The 19,682-nt window shown below is 48.7% G+C and overlaps 7 protein-coding genes across 7 annotated transcripts; 3 read left to right on the top strand and 4 right to left on the bottom strand.

Annotated features, from left to right (window-relative positions):
• Positions 1-3: 3 nt before the first annotated feature.
• Positions 4-708, bottom strand: GGI43DRAFT_414645 (putative anaphase promoting complex subunit Apc11). The gene is made up of 4 exons (XM_083207059.1): positions 475-708; positions 376-407; positions 253-316; positions 4-163 (listed from the first exon to the last, which is right to left on the bottom strand). Exons 1-4 carry the CDS (start codon positions 614-616, stop codon positions 105-107), a joined length of 297 nt encoding a protein of 98 aa, XP_083057105.1. The 5' UTR covers positions 617-708; the 3' UTR covers positions 4-104.
• A 131-nt stretch (positions 709-839) lies between these two features.
• Positions 840-2,216, bottom strand: GGI43DRAFT_414643 (concanavalin A-like lectin/glucanase domain-containing protein). Its single transcript, XM_083207058.1, has 2 exons — positions 1,718-2,216; positions 840-1,653 (listed from the first exon to the last, which is right to left on the bottom strand). The coding sequence occupies exons 1-2, from the start codon at positions 2,068-2,070 to the stop codon at positions 927-929; spliced, it is 1,080 nt and encodes a 359-aa protein (XP_083057104.1). The 5' UTR covers positions 2,071-2,216; the 3' UTR covers positions 840-926.
• Positions 2,217-2,469: 253 nt separating this feature from the next.
• Positions 2,470-3,986, top strand: GGI43DRAFT_204794 (thiosulfate sulfurtransferase). The gene is made up of 2 exons (XM_083200111.1): positions 2,470-3,528; positions 3,592-3,986. Exons 1-2 carry the CDS (start codon positions 2,579-2,581, stop codon positions 3,644-3,646), a joined length of 1,005 nt encoding a protein of 334 aa, XP_083057103.1. The 5' UTR covers positions 2,470-2,578; the 3' UTR covers positions 3,647-3,986.
• Positions 3,851-5,569, top strand: GGI43DRAFT_414637 (40S ribosomal protein uS5). The gene is made up of 3 exons (XM_083207057.1): positions 3,851-4,602; positions 4,762-5,019; positions 5,123-5,569. The coding sequence occupies exons 1-3, from the start codon at positions 4,327-4,329 to the stop codon at positions 5,378-5,380; spliced, it is 792 nt and encodes a 263-aa protein (XP_083057102.1). The 5' UTR covers positions 3,851-4,326; the 3' UTR covers positions 5,381-5,569.
• Positions 5,570-5,839: 270 nt separating this feature from the next.
• Positions 5,840-10,347, bottom strand: GGI43DRAFT_430354 (uncharacterized protein; the record flags this gene model as incomplete). The annotated part of the gene is made up of 5 exons (XM_083209238.1): positions 5,840-6,237; positions 6,293-7,509; positions 7,584-9,690; positions 9,762-10,100; positions 10,191-10,347. The coding sequence occupies 5 exons, from the start codon at positions 10,345-10,347 to the stop codon at positions 5,840-5,842; spliced, it is 4,218 nt and encodes a 1,405-aa protein (XP_083057101.1).
• Positions 10,348-12,212: 1,865 nt separating this feature from the next.
• On the top strand, positions 12,213-13,121 carry GGI43DRAFT_204404 (uncharacterized protein). The gene has a single exon (XM_083200109.1). The coding sequence runs from the start codon at positions 12,453-12,455 to the stop codon at positions 12,960-12,962; it is 510 nt and encodes a 169-aa protein (XP_083057100.1). The 5' UTR covers positions 12,213-12,452; the 3' UTR covers positions 12,963-13,121.
• On the bottom strand, positions 13,108-15,158 carry GGI43DRAFT_204378 (cyclin-like protein). The gene is made up of 2 exons (XM_083200107.1): positions 14,310-15,158; positions 13,108-14,255 (listed from the first exon to the last, which is right to left on the bottom strand). Exons 1-2 carry the CDS (start codon positions 14,496-14,498, stop codon positions 13,254-13,256), a joined length of 1,191 nt encoding a protein of 396 aa, XP_083057099.1. The 5' UTR covers positions 14,499-15,158; the 3' UTR covers positions 13,108-13,253.
• Between the last annotated feature and the right edge of the window lie 4,524 nt (positions 15,159-19,682).

Below are 19,682 nucleotides of genomic sequence, written 5' to 3'. Positions count from 1 at the left end.
TAATGGCGAATTCAATTTGTTAATATTAGTGCTTCTATAATTTTATCTCCTGGTATATTGTCGTTTACTGTATCCGTAGCCTTGTCTCTATACTATTTGTTGTCCTATTCTGCTTGTACGGGGATCCCAGGCGTTTCATTAGCCTGATCTTGCCACTCAAATGCTATTTCAACCCATTTCATTAGTACTGTGGTTGACATTTTGTTTTTTTTTTTTTTTTTTTTTTTTCAAGGAGAAAAAAAGAATACATACGCTGTCGGCACATGGGACATTGACCCTTTGCAGACTCTTGCTTAATCCACTCCATGATGCAATGCTATACTCACATCAGCATTACTGACGCTCTTAAAAACACACGTTAGAAAGCCGACTAACCATATGAAAACTATGCCCACACTTTCCAGATACTGTAAAGAGCTGGTTAACGCGTCAACTCTTTGGTGTTACGACTTTAGAGGCAAGAGTTGCACGTACATAGGCTGCAATCATCGCCAGGATACTTGCAGGTAGGGCACGTCCCGTCAAAGTGAGCCTGGCAGATACCGCAAACGTCGTCTTCAGGAATATCCCACTGCCATGTGGCGACGGAATTCCATTCCTTGATGGTGACTTTCATCGTTACGTTTTGTAAGGCCCCCTTCTCTGGGGGGGATGAATTTTTTTAAAACATTGATGGGCTGTGTTGGCTCTGTTGTGATGTTGAAGCTGAGATGGCGTTATCTTGTCTGGAAAATTAGCAGTGCCGCCCTGTTTACTCCAGGTTAGCAGTCTCGTGACTGAACACCTAATACTGAATACCTAATACTGAATCACATAGTATAGAAGCAGACTACTCAGCGTTTCAAAAAAAAAAAAAAAAAAAATTGTATATATGTCCTCAGCTAAAATGGCTATGGTAAATTCTAATCTCATAGCTGAATTGTGTTTTAACCCATCTTTGCATGCTCTAATTTTGCCATCGTGTTTTCTCTTGTCAGCCATCCAGCCCAGATCAGAGCTCCTGGACCACCAAGCAAGCCAATAGCAATAGAAGAAAGCAAGATTCGACCCCAGGATAGTTGACAGATGCCAGCATTTTTAAGATCTCCAAAACTATATACCAACCAAAGCAATACCGCCGCAGCAGTAACGATATAGTCATATTGGAAGAGGGTAAAAGTTGCTGTCAACGAATCTTTAGGGAGCTCAATGAAAAATTTCGGGATGAACACTTCTGATACAGGAAGAGGTGAAGAGACAAGCATGAACCAATAAGAGGCCGCACTAAGCATTGCCATAACTCCTCCTAGGAAGTTTAAGCTCGCCGTGCTGCGTCCCTGGACGGCTTCGACTTGACGATTGGCAACAAACGGCCTAATCACTATTGATAGTACAAAGAGAAGTATGGAGCCCGTTATTGGGAAAATCTGCCAATACCAATTTGCCAAGTGTTTTACCTCAGGATCATGATGGAAGAGAAAAACTCCAAGAGGGAAAAGGAATGCTGCAAAGAGCGATGGCAGAACAGCAGCCATGCCAGCCCGGTCAATCTGTCGAGCATGGGCAGTGGAATACTTTTTCAGCGGAGACAATACGTAGAATAAGTAAACAAAAACTGGTGTAGCGCATCCCAGAGTGACGAACTGGCCCAAGAAGGTAGGCAAAAAGAATGATCTTTACAATGATAAGTTAGTACAGGACTAAACGCCAGGAGGGAGAGGATCAAAAGGTTCTTTACGCTTGGAAGAGAGTCCCCTTGTTAGCATTTCTCAGAGACTCAAACATAAGCAAGGCCGAAATAGAAGCACCATCTGTCAAGAAAACGAGACACTGCCACCAGAGTCTAGGGTCGTCATAGAAAACCAATGGGCTGAATATGATGGCGAGCGGAGAAAAGGCACGGTCAAGAATCGGGATTCCGAACGCGCTCTTCAATATAGGGACGCTGTTCCCATCTTGGAGAACATAACGCCCTTGGCTGGCGGTCTCGTGGATGAAGAGGCCCACGGGAGCTTGCATAGCCCAAGCTCGCAGCATCGCTGCTGTTGGCAGCAGAATGGGCAGGGCGCAAAGCCATCGGGTTAGTGCCATCTTTAGGCCTCTGCTCGGTAGCAAATCGATGGATAGTAAAATCAATAATAGTTGATTAAGGTATAATATGCCGTCTTTGCCGGGCGCCTATTGATACTGTCGAGGGCTAAGTTCGGGGTAGCACAGATGCATTGCGTCAGGCCGCCAGTTTATTTTGTAGTGCTTGCAGCTTATCGCAAATGCGAGTCACTCGCTGCAAATGTCATGCGTGGTCCAAGCTCCCCCCACCATAAGCGCCAAATCAACCTTTCGCAGCTTTCTGGTGTGTCATGATCTAATCCAAACCTCATCTCCACCACCAATACTCTTCTGCTATATGCAATGGCTGTGCTGCCGGTCGCTTAAGGTCAGGCCACTGAGATAAGCTAAAACGAGGCATAAGCAACGCAGATCGAATTGCCTCGAAGCTCTTTTCAGCGCAGCACCTGGCTCGACCACAGCAGAAGGAAAAAAAAAAAACGACGTCTCAAGGCCGATAGCGCCATACTTGCACCTCATATCATCCACAATGGCCTCAGTCCCTGTTGGCCAGTCTGCCCGAGTCGGACTGCCGAGACTGGGTAACCAGCTTTTGCGAACCAGCATGTCAACCAGACGCAATCTATCATCCTACTTGGTTACACCCAAAGAGCTTCACGAGGCCCTTAAGAAGAACCCCCCCTCTCCGATTAGCCCCGATGCTCGAGTGATTCCCCTATGCGCCGCATGGTTTCTCCCCAATGATGAACGGACCGGTATCCAAGCCTTTCGCGAGCAGCGCATCCCTAAAGCGCGCTTTTTCGACCTGGACAAAGCCATCGACAAGCGCAGCCCATATCCTCACATGCTACCAGATGGCAAAGGCTTTGCCGCGGCTATGAGCGAATTGGGCATTCGACGAGAGGATGTAGTTGTTGTCTACGATACGAAAGAGCTTGGTATCTTTAGCGCCCCTCGTGTGGCATGGACATTCAGGGCGTTTGGCCATCCCAAGGTTCACATCCTGAACAACTTCAAGCAGTGGGTTGCTGAGGGGTACCCCACCGAGTCCGGAGAACTATACAATGTCGAGTGCAACCCATATCCTATCCCAGAGCTTGCATCAGAGAGAGTTGCTAGCTTCGAAGAGGCTAGAGAGGTGGCTTTGGACTCCAACAAAGAGGGAGCAGAAGGCATTCAGGTCTTGGATGCCAGACCCACTGGCCGCTTTACTGGCAAAGACCCTGAGCCTCGCGAGGGCCTATCCTCAGGACACATGCCAGGATCAATCAGCGTACCTTTTAGTGCTGTCCTAGATCCTGAAACCAAGACGTTTCTGCCCGCAGATCAACTGAAGAAAGTCTTTGAGGAGAAGGGAGTCGACCCTAACAAGCCCATCATCTCTACCTGCGGAACTGGTGTCACTGCATGCGCCATTGACACTGCCTTGGAAGTTGCAGGTTATCCCAACGCTAGAAAAGTTTATGATGGTGGTTGGACGTAAGTTTTTTACCTCACGTTGTTAATCTACTTTATAAGAACCAGCAGCTAACAGAATGACAGTGAATGGGCTCAGCGAGTTCAGCCGTCGGAGAATTTGATCCTCAAGTCGGAGTAGGGGTAACCTTTGTTTGTACAGCTTGCTGTCGCTTTATTCGAGCCACGATACCCTCCCTTTTCTGTTTATGATTACTATGCCTTTTGGGCCATGTACAAATATTGAATTACGGATAGCCCTCAGCTCTCGTGTGTTTGTGTATTGCTTGGTGCGATATCGTGGTCTCAACTATCTCAACTTACATGCGGATCTGGTGAACAAAAAAAAAAAAAAAAAAAAAAAAAAAAGCTCTCCCAAAGAATTAGGCAGCCTCCAGATGTCCATTTTACCATTTTCAGTGCTGGCAGTATTATCCTCGACTGAGTCCTCTTCTTTTTTTTTCCTCAAGTCCAAGTTTCAAAGAGCATACAGCTACCTACCTATTGACACTAAGAATGTGCTGACTCACCTAGGTGAGCCTTTATGGACTTACTCAGCTGCTCGGTGAAGCGCTCCCAAAAAGGACCCACCATGTTCTCGCCTAACAATTGAGGCAGCGACCCACAAGTCAGTTCTGTTAGGGCTCGCCTAACCCAGACCACACCCGTAAAATTCCCAAGTGGTACTAGACCCCGCCAGCGAAAAAGTTCCCCAGTTACGAGGGCCACAACTCGACGAAAAACAACATCAGGGCCGATCCTGCGCATCGTCTATCCCGACCAACTTCCTCGCCGCAAAAAACAACAAATCCATAATACACAATGGCTGATCGCGGCGGTGCTCGTGGCGGTGGTTTCGCTTCTCGCGGTGGTGACCGTGGTCGTGGTGGTGATCGTGGCCGTGGTCGTGGCCGTGGCCGTGGTCGCCGTGGCGGCAAGAGCGAGGAGAAGGAGTGGCAGCCCGTCACCAAGCTGGGCCGTCTTGTCAAGGCTGGCAAGATCTCCAGCATGGAGGAGATCTACCTGCACTCTCTGCCCATCAAGGAGTACCAGATTGTCGACCAGTTCCTCCCCAAGCTGAAGGATGAGGTCATGAAGGTGCGCATTGCATTTTCCGTTTGAGATGGGCCCAATTGCTTTGCTCGGCTTCCTGCTAGGACAAGAGAATAGGAGGGAGCGAGACTGTTGGGCCGAAAGTGCTGCAAAATGGGAACAGTTTGAGCTAACCAGATATCTTTTTGTTTTCTCGAAATATAGATCAAGCCCGTCCAGAAGCAGACCCGTGCCGGTCAGCGAACCCGATTCAAGGCCATCGTCATCATTGGTGACTCCGAGGGCCACGTCGGTCTCGGAATCAAGACCTCCAAGGAAGTCGCCACTGCCATCCGTGCCGCTATCATCATCGCCAAGCTGAGCGTCATCCCCGTCCGAAGAGGTTACTGGGGTTCCAACCTTGGTCTGCCTCACTCCCTGCCCTGCAAGGAGTCTGGCAAGTGCGGTTCCGTCACTGTCCGAGTAAGCTCAACCCGCCCTATTTTTGCTGCTTTTTGGGGTTGGAAAATTGGAATGAAATGAAGAGGGAAATGGTTTTTTACTGACACGGCATTCTCTGCAATAGCTTATCCCTGCCCCCCGTGGTACCGGCATTGTCGCATCCCCCGCTGTTAAGCGATTCCTCCAGCTCGCCGGTGTCGAGGATGCCTACAGTTCATCCGCCGGTTCCACCAAGACCCTCGAGAACACCCTCAAGGCCACCTTCTCTGCCGTTTCCAACACCTACGGCTTCCTGACCCCCAACCTGTGGAAGGAGACCAAGCTGATCAGATCCCCTCTGGAGGAGTTCTCCGACACCCTGAGGGAAGGCAAGCGATACTAAGGGAAGAAACTGAAGGAGTGTAGTGGTGAGGAGGACTGGAAACGGTGCGCGGAGTCACGATACAACTTGTGTTTCATTGCATGGTTCGGCCGGTTAGGACTTTGGTTCGGACATGAGCATCATGAGGATATAAAAATGGCCATGATCTGAAGTGAAGAAATTAAAAATTTTCAACTGGCGTTTCTTTCATTCAAAATTGCGTCTAGATGTGCCCATTGGTGATTCTACTATGAAACCCTCCCATTTTTCTTGCCCATTTTTCTTCCTCTTAAATATGAAGACGGGTTTCGTCTTCTTTTGAGCTACAACGATTATATATATTAACAAACTAATGATAGGAGTTAGCTAATCAGGCAGAATCCCCCTTTCCACACCATGCATATCCAATAACGAACTTGTCCAAGCAAAATCAAATTCCAGCCATATATATTCAACTATTCTTAACGCCCAGCCTCCTAGCTATTTCTTTATCGGCAATCCAAGTTCAATCTTAGGCTCATCAACCTCCATAGCATCTCCTTGGACCTTCCCATCAGGGATATAATACGTCACCTCACCCATCTCCAAAGGCATGCTCCGAGCATAAATAGGGATCGTGTTGGACGTTTCTCGAATACCTTTTTCGCCTCTGGCTATCGCGAACAAGTCCCGTTCTTCGTGCTCTCCCATCTTCCGTACCGAAGTCTGCGTACCACGACGTCGTCTCTTGGCTGGTCGACTCTGCGGTATCTGATTCGCAAGTAGAGATGGTAAGTCATCAGAGATAACCTCGGATTTCCTCTTTGGGGGTGGACCAAACACGGCTGTTTTGAGGGCGTCTCCCCAGATGTATTTCTTCGATCCCGGTGGCGCAAGCTCTATGGATTTTGGAGATGGTCAGTTTAACCCGGCTCTTAACACAAATTTAGCAACTCGTTTCACATCCAATTTTAGACTTATTCATCTTCATTCTATTCTCAAATTCCTTTTTTTGCAGTGGTGTGTCCCCCATCCAGAATTCATCTCTGCCAGGGACAAACTTTCGCCGCTGCTCTGCCTTCTTCCAATATGGCATTTCATCTTCGTCAATCTCCATTTTCTCAGCAAAGGTAGAGATGGCTTCATCATTCACAGCATCATCACTATGTTTCTGCCTCTTGGGACCTCTAGAGGCAATGATCTGCCTTTTGCTCTCCGACTGAAGATGTACCGGCCAGTTATTAATGTCCCAGAACAAGTGAACCGCCTTCTTTCTTGACGGATGTCCAAATGTCCAGACTGGCTCGCGACGTGTTGGCTTCAGATTTTGTTCCTGAATTGCCGTAATGTCTCGTTTCTTCTCAGAGATTTCCATTTCCTTCTGGATATGAGCGTCAAGGGCATCGACTCGAGCTTTATGAGTCGCCGTAGACTCTTCGCCCTTCCAGTACTTCGAGAGCCGCTCTCGCCAAGTTGTTGGGTCTGCAACTTGATAGTTCGTAGTGTAGCTATTGTACGGCAGAGGAAGCGGCCACAACATCGTCTTGTTCTCATATACCTCACGTATAAGATTCTTGCGTACAATCTCAGAGGCCTCTTTCCACGCGAGACAACCATCTTGGTATTTTTCATAGGTCTCTAGATCTGCAGTTTTGATCACGTCGTCATATGTCATGGTCATACGCCAGGAGCTGCTTTCGTTCGCTGGGCAGTTTAATGGGTCGTTGGGAAGCCTCTCGGCATCGTCCTCCCAGCGTGAGATTGCGGCGTGGAGAATAGAGTCGCTATCCTCCTGCGCATCAAGGTCACTGGTTTTCTCTTGATTCTCTTCATGCTGTCTCTGAAGCGCCTTGAGCGACTTGCCTAGGCGGTAGCCCAAGCAGTGGAAGAAATTCGCAGTTCGCCTACGCCACTCGGGGCTCCTTACTGGATCCTTGATGAAGTCTCGAAGAGAGATGACGTCTTCTTTTTTAGGTATGCCCTTTGGATACTCGTAGAAATCCTCAGAGGATGCGGGAATGACGGAGACTTGCGCGGGAAAATCATCGTCCGAAGACTGGGTTTGCTGTTCTTGAGGCTCATAATTAGGCCAGTTGACCAAATCTTCAGGATGAAACTCTGTCTCTGGCCGCCCAAACATCCATTCTCCATTCAATAGGTTCGTGTAAAGTCTGCTCATTATTAGCCATTTAATTCAACATTCCAAGAGGATAGGGGAAAGGGGAAAGGGGAAAGAAAATCTTACCTCAGGATCTTCAAATCGTGCAGCTTTGGCGCCAGCAGCTTAACATCTTTCTCAGTGAATTTATACCTCTTTACCGGCCCACGACATCCCACATTCAGCTCTTTAAGAAAATATTTCATTGTTCTCGGTTTTGTATCTCTGAATAGCGATATAGGGCTGATATCATTCATCATGCACGCTACTCTGGACAGCATGAGATCTCCTCGCTTACCAAGAGATTCTTCTAGCATGTATGGACGATTCCGCGACGGCTGGCAAATATACTCTAGCCATGCCGCTTCTGTAGGACGAATGTTGGCAAAACTATGTCTATCGGTCGATTCGTACTCGTGCTCGCCGAACCTCAGATTCATATCCTTTGTTGCAGATTCTTGCCCATCCAGACCAATCTCCACGGCTTCCAAAAGTCTGATAATGAAATCTCGAGGTGCTCTTTTTGCAGCTCGCTTCAAACCTTGGTGGATCTTTTGACAGCGTCGCAAATGTTCATACGTTTTTCTCATGCTGAGATTCATCGAATCAGACAACACAGGGCCTTTCCAGTTCTTAGGGAGCTCTATACCTAATTCATTGTCTTCAGAAAATAACAAGGCAGATGACTTCTCCATAGAATGGCCCTTCGCCCATTGAGCCCAATGTAATTCCTCTTTCTTGAGCTGTTGATAGGATCTTGTATAAGCCCAAGGATCCCTCGATTCTTTCTCGGGCGGGTTCGCCAGCTTCTTTGTAGTGAAGACAATTCCGGCATCAGGCTTCTTGTCCTTTTTCTCCTCAACAGGCTCAGGAAGAGCGAGAACGCGCAAAATGCTACACATTTTCCGATTCTCGTCATGGTTGAAGATGCCAAGGCACTGCTGAAGAGCCGCACGCCTGCCGCCGCGAAATCTAGCAAAAGCTTCCAGAGTCTCTCTTTTGACTTTCAAGGCACTATCGTGGCTGCCGTTGCTTCTTTGCGGAGGACGAAAGCTACCTTTGCCCTCAAGGAACTTTACTGTCTGTGCCATACTGCCATCCATACATTCTTCGTAAGCTTCATTCTCCCACGCCGCAAGATTTACCGGCTCTGTCGCATCCGCAAACGGGCCAGCCGCCCAAAACTTCTCATTATCCTTCCAGTAGAGCTCCAAGTAATCTCTTCTCAGGACTTCGGCCGGCAGTTCGTACTGCTGGTCGTGAGCACTCGCCACATCCACATGAAGAAGGCATCTAGGGCCCGCCAAATCACGCCGCTGAGGACGAAGGGTGATCTCAGGGCCTGGAAGCGGAGGTAGCCTCTTGCTTTGAGTCAGCCAGATATCTTTTGGAAAGTCGACTATGAGTTGTGGATTTCCGTAGTGGTAGTTCTCAAAGATCCAATGTGCTCGCAGCATGTCGAGAGCGTCTTTGAGATCGTGAATCCAATCTTCTCCTTGGAATCTAGACTGAAGATATGCAAAATACTCGGTCAGCTCTGCCAACTTGCGCTCCCAGTCTACTGTTCGATCGACGTCGCAGTCGGCAAGGAAATTCTTGGCCCTGGCTAGCTGGATTCTTGGTCCCTCTATATGCCATCCTTTATATGGCTGCAGCTGGAAATCAGCTGGAGTGATGGAAGTTCCAGGCCGTCGACTTAAGTTCTGCGAGAGCTCAGATTCAAAATCCATGCTCTCGTCTCCGGCTTCATCTCCATCTGTACTCTCTCCTGGATCGTGTCTTTCGATGGTCATTTCCAATTCGATTCCAGATTTTGTCGGTAGCTGGGAGAATATCTTCTTCTGAAACTCTTTTTGAAACTTTTGTGAAAGATCTGAGAATTTAGAAAATCTCTCAAGGAATGCTTTCTTGAGCTGGGGCGCCATATGTAGCACGCCTTGGACGACTTCGTCTACTGACTCCTTGCTTAATAGCGTGTCTATATGGGAATACATCTTCTCCACTAGCTCAAGCTCATGGAGAGAGATTGGATCTATGATCGAGAACATCCCTAATGAATCGCTGTAAATGGGGTCGAAGCCGTCGTATGCGTCTATGCACTCGAATAGCGCATCCTTGGAAGTTAAGTTTGTTGTAAGAGGTCGCAAACGTGACCCTTTCTTCAGAGTTACTGTACTCTCGATATCTCCATTCTCTTTGTGCAATGTCAGTAAATTACGCATTTATAAGGGCGTGAGTTGTAGAGATGTATGTGATTCACTATACCTTTGGCGACAGGTAGCCAGCCTAGACTGTCCACCTTTGCTGAGTTTCTGGATTTGAATGCATCGTTGAATAATCCGGCAAGCGATATTTTCTGGTCTTCATCGCCACTGGTATTTTCAGTGCTCTCTTTTTCCTTCAAATATGAGTAGCGGCAGCAAAACAGCTCTGAGAATAGTCGGCGGCAGGGGGCATTCTCCTGTAAAAAGTCGTCCAAAACGCGATCACTCGCGAGAAGATTTAAACGCTGCAAGAGATCTCCATGTCCTGTCGAAGAACCCAAATCCTGTACTTTCATTGGTAGCTTGTGGAAATTCCGAGAGAGAATCTTCCCTATCTTCTCTGTGTAGCGGAAAAAAAAGATAGTCAGATTCGATATTGCTTTTCAATCTCGTAATCGCTCAGGTTGATCGGTAAACCGGTACAACTTACCAAGGATATCCTCAACCCTCTCCAACAGCTCGAGCTGCAACTTCCCAGCCGCTTCATCTTCAGCGACTTTACGTCCTCGGGGGCGAAGTTTCGCATTCGACGGAGCAAGCTCAACCTCTTCCACCTCTGTGGCCGGTGAGCAGACGGTGACTGACATGGCACGATACCACAAATCGTAGGTCTCTTCAAAAGATCAAATAAATGCTGTGTTTGAATCAATTCTATTCATTTGCTAAACAATTGTGGAGGATCTTCTCAAGCAACCGTAAGAGGAAAGGTCCTCAAGATAAAACGGGGAGAAGAATATGTCAACCTCCTTTGGGTTCATTAATGGCAGCAGCTTTGGCCACACATTGCAATTTCAGTCTCCATTGTTTGCAATATATTGACTGTGAATAAGATATATTTTAAGCATTCGGCAGTTCTTTGAGTCTCTATTCCGGAAATCATGAGACTCCAAAGCCGTTTTGGGCAGCCTCAGGTCGGCGATACTAGACGTCACAAAGGCTCTTTGTTGAGGGCCACCGATGCATCAGATAAGGCGTAATAGCATCTATTCGTATTCTATTCTAATTTTGCTAGCGAAAACTCATAAAGTCTTTATTTTTCTCTTTTAGCCACGCTTATATCGGCTAACTCTGTAACATTCAGGTTACATGAGGGCATTGGCCTTTATTCGAAGGCACAGCTAAGAGAACAAAGAGCAATATCTTGACAAAGAAAAGTCTCCAATGAATTCAATTAGCCAATAATTTCTCATATGGAAATTACATTAAGCATTGCCACTAAGGTAGATGCTGTTCACTATTGGTGGATATTGATGGTATCAATTGATAGGTGAAAATTTAGCCCCTGTCTCACGACTCCAGGGTAGCTTTGCCTATAACTAACAGTCACCACAAGCAATTGATATCATCGCGAAAAAGGACGCCGGCTGGCAAATTCGAACTATAACATATTAATTATTTCAATGTATGGGTTATTGAAATAAAGTTGTCCATGAAACAGGCCAGTCAGAGCATGTTGCCATGTGCCGATATACAAAGACACAATAAACCCCCTTGCCACTAACTACAGATCAATAACCTCAACACAAAGAAAATGCTCTCTTCAAGGCATCTCCGAATTCGGCCACAAGGGGAAAACCCTAATGCCAAACGAAAATTCCTTTCCATATCCCTACATTTCCCCTTTACACTAAAGCCACCGGCCACCAAACGTACACAAAGAAGTGTCCTTCGAAGGAGCATCACCAACCCTCTTAATGCTATAACCAACCTCTCATCGTTTCATTCATCCAAACCTCATAGCCCAAAGGGAAAATAAAAAATACCCTATAGTCTTCTTTTTTTGTCTTCATAAATCTCCTTAATTACTCCACTTCAACCACCTATATTCACAATTCTCTTTGTCCTTTTGTTCACCAACCAACCTCTCAAGCCACACATCCATCCCTTCTCCCTTCCCCTTTTACAGCACACATACCAGCCTTCAGTCTAACCAACGGCGGTATTTCTCTTCCAACCATCAAATAATCATGCCAAACGGATGGGATTCAATCTCACCCAATCTTCCACTCAGCCCCCGTGTTTCGTAGTATGGAGCCCATCCAGCTGTTTAATTCTCACACGACAGCTGGGGGAAAAGCCTCTTCCGCTTACAGTGTCGCTTAGTCATCTCGTGATACATCCCATGCACCCTCATCAAACTATTGATATCCGCTCATCTTGGCGCATACCAAGCTCTACTGTAGAATGTACTAAGATTAAATCCGCTCTCTGATAAGCCAGGAAGAATGATGCAGGAGGATATGCTCCGTAGATACGAACAAAAGGAACATCGTCACCCCTGAATATCAAAGCACAGTTCAAGCCACATTGATCTGCATGCTTCACAAACATCACCATATTATTACAGAGTAGGAACATGGAATCAGGAGTCTCGTCGTCACTCGCCAGTGTAGGCGTGGAAGAATTAAAACCATACTACTAGCTGCACCACGTTACATACAAGACAGACAAAAACAGGCGAGTAGAAACCACTTTTTTCTCATCTTTGGTTCCGCTAGAAAGCACACGCACTGCTGCAAAAAAAGAACCTTTACTTCTTTTTTTTTGTGTGCCTGTCCACACTACCTTATATGTACAAGCTGAGGGGGTAAATTTTGTGAGAGGCCATATCTGGGCAGCCCACGCATCTATCCCACCTTCGATCGGCCAAATGGACGGATAAAGCTCATTTGTTCCAATCCCTTGGAGAGCGATGGGTATCAATCCGTCCGCCATTTGCCCATCTGCTTTTCGAAAGAATTATACACCAATTGCCTTGTATTGCAACAAGGCTCATGTTCCTCCCATATGCCAAGTAGAGATTAGATCCGAAAGCAGGAAAAAAAAGAAAAACGCAACTTCCGCTGCTTCTCGCACCGATAATCCTTTAAAGCCTCTTCCCTCTCCGCTCCGTGGTATCCGTGACTGTTTTTTTCTCGGCCACATTGCATTCTTATTGTTCCTTTTTACCCTCAATCTGAAGGCTGGCCAAATTCCCCCTTCAACTCCTCTATCCCCTCAAATACTAAATCCACCACAAGACAAAACCCCCTTTTTCTATCGGGAGTATGCGCAACTCCTGGATATGCGTGCTCCATACCCGTGGAAACCACGCACATTGCCCCAGAAGCGCAAAAAACCGAAAATAAAAATAAAAAACGATTCGAGGAAAATTGGGTATGATCCGCGTTCCATTTTTTTTGGTGCCATGAAGACTTGCTGAGAAATTTGATTTGCGAAAATAGATAACAAAATAAAGAAAAAAATACGAAAAGAAAAATGAATTAAAATCAATCGCTAAATGCCATGACGTAGATATGAGACAGATCATTCTGAGAGTGACTATCAAGGTTGAATGTTATTGCTTGGAAAAAGTCGAGCCCATCGCCATGACCTCGAAATTGAAACATGAACATCCTCCGCCACCCATAAGCTAATATGGATGAAGGTGGGAGAAGAAGCGTGTACTGTATTAATCGATCGACTATGCCAAACGTATGCGCCACCAAAGCTTCTAGTGCTGGTGGATTCCGTGTTGGTTCACGAAAGCAGCGTATTGTTGTACATGTTGGGAGTATGCAGAGGGATGGCTCTGAGGAGGAGTTGGCGTGACGGGGCACCGAGGAGGTAACTGGTGGTAAGTCTCCTTGGCCGCATTTCCATAAGCATTGTCGGGAGTAATGGGAGGCGTGAGGTAACCGTCGAAGCCAGCGGCAGCGCCATGGCCCTTCTGAGGGGTGCTGTAGATGTCGGCGGCATGTCTTGAAGGAGTCTCGGCAGCTGGTGACGGGGGGTTGGCTTGGCGTCTGGCCATGGCGGCCTGCTCGGCCATGAAGTCTGCCAGTTTCTGAGATGCCTTGGACAGGGATGATGAAGAGTACTTGCGAGCAAGGGTTGGCGAAGGCTGGTTGAGGTGCTGAGAGAGAGTCAACAGGGTCAGGTTCTCGGTGTGATCCCAGTCGCCGTCGTTGACCTCGGGTCGGCCCAGGATGGCTCTCGCCAAAGCCAGTGAGGAGCGTGCCATCATCGAAGGCTTGGTCGAAACAAAGTCACGATGATACAGGGCAATCTCGCACAGGTAAGCGGCCATGTGCTCCACCTCCTTGTCGTCCTGCTCTTCAGCAACCATGAGCTGGGTAAAGAAGTCGACAGTGGGGTGGCCAATGGTCCACTCGAGAGTGTTCAAGACGTGCATCTCCATTTGCGTAAACATGCCGGCATCGTACAGGCCGCAGCACATGTTGTTGAGTTCATGAATCTGAGGTACCCGGTCCTTCTTGTCGCCATACTTGGCTGCGATGAGGAGAGCGGCGCAGCCAACGAGCTGGTAGTGCTGCTTATACACCACTCGTCGTGAGCAGTATCGATCCAGTAAGTTGACGGTGAGGAACAGAGTCTCAGGCAGTAAGGCGAAAGCGGCATGGGCCTCGATGAGGAAGTCGATGAGGTACGGTCGCATAAACCATTGGATCTCACGTTGCATGTCAATGAGGTTAGCATCGGGAAGGGTCTCCTCCTGTAGATGATTGTTAGCGCGAGATTGCCAAATAGCCCAAACTGAATAACATGCCTCCATGTGTCGCATATGCGTCATGATGTCCCCCAGGTACTCCTCGCCGGCAAGACGAGAGAGCTCGCAAGCAATCGTCTCTTGCCGACTGCGCGCAAGCATCTTTGCGGTGTCTCGGAAGCTGCGAGTACTGGACTGGGGTTCATCGCTCTCGATGAAGAAGTGTTCGTCGGGGTGAGCGTAGGCCATGGTGGATGAGGATTTGCTGTAAAATTAGATGGGTCGGTGTTGATTATATGTCTAAAAGAGTGTCGGGAAAGTTCTCCAGGAATCTTTGAGTGGGAGAGACTATTGAGTAAAGAGCGAGCCTTGGGTGCTATCAAGGAGTGAATGCAGCCCTAGGAATTAAGATATTAAGATATTAAGGAGCGTGGTGAAGAAACTAATGGAAAAGAGTGACTGTGGCTGGGAACAAAGCCGGGATCATGTAGGCTGGAAATTCGATCGAAAAATGCAAAAGGGACCGGGGAAAGGGGCGCCGTTTAAGGACAACGAAGGGACCGACTGGACAGCTCTAAATGGAAATCAATGGCGTTAGTCTTAATAATCAAAGCCCGATAGAGAAGTAGAAAAATGCGATTTGGTAGAGCCAAGACATGCAGCACGAGAAGCCTCCCCTGAGGCTGGAGCAGGCCACTCCCTTTTACTAAACGGGGGGTTGGCTGGCATGGAAGCGCAAGCTGGATTGGCACGAGGGTGCGATGGACCGAAGCAGGGGATGGTCTCTTACCGCCACGCACAGGGGAAAAAAGGAAAAGTGAAAAAGGGACAGGCAACGAGAGACAAGGCGGGCAATTGGTGGGATTAACGAGCAAACGTCTCCCGCAAAGCAAATGCGCCGAATGATAGCTCGAGTGCAGCTGTGGAGAAAAGGCTGAGAATGCGGAGAGCGGGCTCGGGTATGCAGCTGTTGAAGGGAGCGTACATCCAGAGATTAGAGATTATGCTGCGGATACTGGCGATTCTCTCTCGGCGGCTGAAGGATGAAGAAGAATGAATAGAAGAAAAAAAGTTGGTCTTACCTATTGTCACACTGGAACACCTTGAACTGGATTGGCACCGAAAGGCGGTGGGCAAAAGGATTAAATCATACGAGGTGGTGAGCGCAAATAGTCAAGAAGCTGACCCTTTAAAGCGGAAGCTGGCTAGACGAGGTGACGGGGAACTGAGCGAGCAGATCCACCAGAGCAACCAAATCTTGCAGATTTTCCAAGCCGGGACTGGAAACGCCTGTAATTGGGCGAAATTTGGGATCGAGACAAAAGGCAAAATTGTCTACGATTGCAGTCTCGGGAAGATCTTTATTCTTTCTCGAAAATCGTCTCGTCGAGTGTGAACCGGGAGAACGAAAAGGGCGAGAAAAAAAAAAAAACGGTTGGCGAGCCAGGCGTTGATGGTAAAATTCCTTGTCGCTAAAGGTAAGGAATTCAGACCAAAAAGGAGAAGCAGGCAAAGAAAGAAGAACAGAATACCAGTGAATATAAAACAGAAAAAAATACCAGTCCTTGATTCACTTTTATTCCTCTTCTCTCTCTTCCGTCTCGTCCTGGATGCTCTATAAGAGGGCCGCGGGCGAAGGGGGGGATCGTCTTCAAAGCGGTGGCCGGTCGGGATTCGATTCTCCTCAGTCCAAGGCCAAACTCCTATTTCGACCTGCTGGTGGTCGACAGAGGAAGCGGTTGAATGGATGAGGGAATGAGTGGATAGGAAGAGAGAGAGAGAGAGAGGAAAGGAAGAGGTCGAAGAGGAAGAGGTGGGATAAGAGTAGAAGGATGGAAGAAATGAGAGAGGACTGGAGAAGAGGTAGTTTTAACTGGACAGGCAGTGCTCTCATGCTAATGCTAGGGACGCTCCGTACAGGTACTGCAGTGCGAGCGGAGTGAGGTGTACGAGCTGAGTTTAGGTACATGGAGCTCTTTTGGCGCGGTACATGCTCCGTGCTACAGGTACCGCATCAGTGTAGTGTGTCTCTTTAGTACCGCCCCTGCTTGGGGGTGCACTTTAGTCCCCAAGTAGCTCGCAGCATGGAGCCAGGGCATGGGTGAGGAGCCTTAGCAGACATGGATGGCCGTGGTACTTGGCACTACAAGCACCGCTAGTTGGAGCATGGAACATGGAACAAGGAGCCCTGCCTGGCTCTGCGCTCAGGCTCTGGCGCTGGCCCTTGCTGGAGGGGGGCCTCCTCAGTGGTTCAGCCGAGTTTGCTCCAAGGCACTAATCTAGCAGGCAGAGCACACTTATGCTGCTGCACTCGCACTCGCACCCGCGTCCTGAGGAGAAGAGTGTGTGGGCTGCGCGGCGACAGGTACGGAGCACTCGTACACGCAGCGAACCAGCGCACTTTCAGAGGGGGTGCGGCCTGGCGGAAGAGGCAGCGCCCCGTGCATATTGGGGGTGAGGGCAGGAAAAGGGACAAATTGTTTACATAACACCGGATGCGCTGCGATGTGATGCGATGCGATGCGCTGCGCTGCGCCGTGGGAGCGTGTTGTATATCCTCTTTACGTGTGGGCGTTCGTGTGTCCCAATGTCGTGTTTGCCGGCGATCGATGGCACTGCGAGGACCTGCTAACGTGCAGCAGACGCGCACAGGGACCAGACAACAGGACAGCCCGAATCCGCCGCACAAAATAGGGGCCGCCGCCTTGTGTAGCTGCTTGTGCACGCTTTCACACGCAACCCAAGTTTTATACAGCCTTGAGCGTCAAAAGCAAGGCGGTTTAGGAACAACACAATGTCAAACGAGACAAAATAGGTCTCCCGATGCCATTCATTCGCAGTGATTTTAATTAGCCGTGGTGCGAGCACTCACACATTCCCGCCGCAAGTGCATACATATTCACTCCCTACCTATCTTAAAGGCCCCCGACCCCATCTCCCAACTTTCTGCTGAGCTGCCTCTTCAGTGGCTTGATTTTGATTGCTCCCTCGGGCGTTGCGTGCTTCTGCGTGCTTCCTTCACATAAAGGCGGTGTCGCTGCTGACGAGGGCTGTGGTACGAGACTGCAGTCCAAGTACATTTCGTTTTTGGCGCCCGGCAGAGAAGCCCCTTTTCCCCCACCTTATTTGCTCCCTCTTTCGCTCAGTTCCACGCAGGCAGGGATGCGGCTTGCATTCGGTGATGGAGCGGTTTGACGTTGGTGATGAGCAAGACTGGTAATTAATAGCGGTAGCATTTCTGTTGGTACTGCACTCATCTCGTACCGTACCTGGCGTGCTCCGCCAACAGATGAGAGATGAGAACCTTGAAATAGTAGCACCGCAAACACACCACCACCACCACCACCACCACCATCACCACCGCCAGAGCACGGCTGCTAATGCGTTGGTAGCCTTAATGTTAAATCGAAATGTGAGCGATTCTGCTCCGTACACTTGCTCGGATAAGCATCCCCCCTTGTCTCTTCTAATGCGGAGGAGTGGTGGTAGTGCCTCATGCATGTGCATGACTAGACTTGGACATATCCAGCCCGCCAAGACCGGGTATTTCGTGCAAGTGTGGCTTGTGCACCGCCCAAAGCAGACACAATCGGCATCGACGCCAATGTACAATATCGTCATGACTTTTTTTTCACTCTTTTATTGTGCTGAGACGGTGAGTGGCCCAGCAAATCGGCCGCTGGAGATTGATTCCTGTTTGGTTCTTCAGCCGTAGCCGTGGCCGTGGCCGTGGCGCGCAGCCTGTCCTACCCATTCGCTCGTTATATGCGGTCTTGTTGATGGTGACATGTAATATTTGCAGTATTTGTATTTACATCTTCATGTTTTATGTTGCTGCCGCTCTACTATTGTTTGTTTGTTTGTTGTTTTGGGCCTCATTAACAGGCCTCTGCTTGGCCCCCCTGGCCCTTGACCCCATTTTCAATGCGTGTGTGTGGCGAGGGGCGATGGGACAGAGAAGCTTGTGCCAGCCGCTGCTCCATCCTCGATGTGCTACAAGCGGTAATTTCCAGGCACTCCGACACCTACCTAATACATAATACGGGAAACTTTAATAGTGGCCTATTTCGAATCGATCTTTTAGCTCTCGCTTTTCTCACTTTTGCTAGGTGAATTGCCAGGCTGCATATCGCCCGCAGAAGCAGCGGGTGATAGTGCAATCTAGGCGCATGAAGCAGCACACCTCTCTGGAGTTAAGCTTTGTCAATCTGCAATTACAAATAGCGTATATAAGGCGACTATAAAATCAATACCACCTGTGTAATCTAAGCCGGAGTGCTCCGTGCAACCAAGCATGTGCGTACAAATACTATGAGTTGTCCAAACCTCTCGCACACCGATCAACCGTGGCCAGGATCCTCAGTGGGCGCTCTGGGCCTCGCTTACTATGGAATGTCGAATGGAAGGTGTCTGGGCCTTCCAAAAACTGACCCCGTGATGCTCGCTATTGACAAGGACTGGGGGGCCCAACGCATATAACCCATGCCCGTCTAATTTTGGAGCATCCAACTTCCGAGACAACGACGGCTATCAATGACAGACATCCGCACTTCCCAGTAGTGCTACCTACATGCAAGAAGACGGCTGTGCCTAAACTTGTGCAGCTGAAGAGCGTTTTCGATATCAAAATTGCTGCTAATCAGAAAGGCAATGCACCTGAGCCGCATGATAGCTGCAGTCGGCGGATGCCATTTTCAGAATGCGGAGATGCTGCCTAGTGCGGCCCCTGCGCTATTGGCCACTGACGCTTATAGTTGCCAGCAAAGCTTCCTTGGGCGTGCATCGCGAGCCTTGAATGATATTACCTAGCAATATTACCTATTAGTGCTCCTCCATTCTGCAGATCGGAGAGGGATGGGAATCTGCATATTTAGTCTGTATGAGGTTCAAAGTTGCTGCGAATAGTGTTGCCATTCAACCTAGTAGCCAGGCATCCATTGTCTGAGCCAATACACTGAGCACTGCTGCCAGCCAGTCGTCCGAGAGCTCTCGAAACAACCTCCTCTGCGTAGCCGTCATGTCATGCTGCTACTTACCAACAACGAAGCATTGGCACCCCGTTTTCGCATCTCAACGTTTCAACTTGCTAGGACTACTTACTACTAGTATCATATAGTAGCAGCAGTAGTATAATATTGATACCCCGTATTCCACTCGATAGCGTGTCGGCCAGGCCTGGCCTCTCGGCATCCCCTGCCTGTCATGAAGCCCAGCTAATCAAATGCTAATTCGACACAAGTACAAGTGCTACTTCTCCTGGCAAAGTCGCCGTGGCCGTGGCCGCTGCGGCTTCGCGCTCCAGCGGGATGATTAGCGGTTGCAGGGCGCTGCGACGAACGCCTGAACGGGGCCGCCACCTCCCATCGTGTCCAGCCAATCAGTCGGTCCAGACGCGCTTCTGCACGAATGTCGGAATCCATTAATTATGCATGT

The sequence above is a fragment of the Trichoderma evansii genome, assembly GCF_050947405.1.
Source record: "Trichoderma evansii strain SZMC 28006 chromosome Unknown GGI43scaffold_23, whole genome shotgun sequence".
NCBI lineage: Eukaryota > Fungi > Ascomycota > Sordariomycetes > Hypocreales > Hypocreaceae > Trichoderma > Trichoderma evansii.
This window is presented reverse-complemented; position numbering and strand designations above follow the sequence as displayed.

Excerpts from the sequence above, each read along its gene's own strand:
- GGI43DRAFT_204404 (XM_083200109.1), top strand. The coding sequence starts at position 12,453 with ATGGGTATCAATCCGTCCGCCATTTGCCCATCTGCTTTTCGAAAGAAT.
- GGI43DRAFT_414643 (XM_083207058.1), bottom strand. The coding sequence starts at position 2,070 with ATGGCACTAACCCGATGGCTTTGCGCCCTGCCCATTCTGCTGCCAACA. Across the intron at positions 1,654-1,717 it reads AAGGGGACTCTCTTCCAAGC|ATCATTCTTTTTGCCTACCT; the intron begins GTAAAGAACCTT and ends ATCATTGTAAAG.
- GGI43DRAFT_204794 (XM_083200111.1), top strand. The coding sequence starts at position 2,579 with ATGGCCTCAGTCCCTGTTGGCCAGTCTGCCCGAGTCGGACTGCCGAGA. Across the intron at positions 3,529-3,591 it reads GTTTATGATGGTGGTTGGAC|TGAATGGGCTCAGCGAGTTC; the intron begins GTAAGTTTTTTA and ends ACAGAATGACAG.
- GGI43DRAFT_414637 (XM_083207057.1), top strand. The coding sequence starts at position 4,327 with ATGGCTGATCGCGGCGGTGCTCGTGGCGGTGGTTTCGCTTCTCGCGGT. Across the intron at positions 4,603-4,761 it reads TGAAGGATGAGGTCATGAAG|ATCAAGCCCGTCCAGAAGCA; the intron begins GTGCGCATTGCA and ends CTCGAAATATAG. Across the intron at positions 5,020-5,122 it reads GCGGTTCCGTCACTGTCCGA|CTTATCCCTGCCCCCCGTGG; the intron begins GTAAGCTCAACC and ends TCTCTGCAATAG.
- GGI43DRAFT_204378 (XM_083200107.1), bottom strand. The coding sequence starts at position 14,498 with ATGGCCTACGCTCACCCCGACGAACACTTCTTCATCGAGAGCGATGAA. Across the intron at positions 14,256-14,309 it reads CGCATATGCGACACATGGAG|GAGGAGACCCTTCCCGATGC; the intron begins GCATGTTATTCA and ends AATCATCTACAG.
- GGI43DRAFT_414645 (XM_083207059.1), bottom strand. The coding sequence starts at position 616 with ATGAAAGTCACCATCAAGGAATGGAATTCCGTCGCCACATGGCAGTGG. Across the intron at positions 408-474 it reads TGGCGATGATTGCAGCCTAT|TATCTGGAAAGTGTGGGCAT; the intron begins GTACGTGCAACT and ends AGCTCTTTACAG. Across the intron at positions 317-375 it reads GTGGGCATAGTTTTCATATG|CATTGCATCATGGAGTGGAT; the intron begins GTTAGTCGGCTT and ends ATGTGAGTATAG.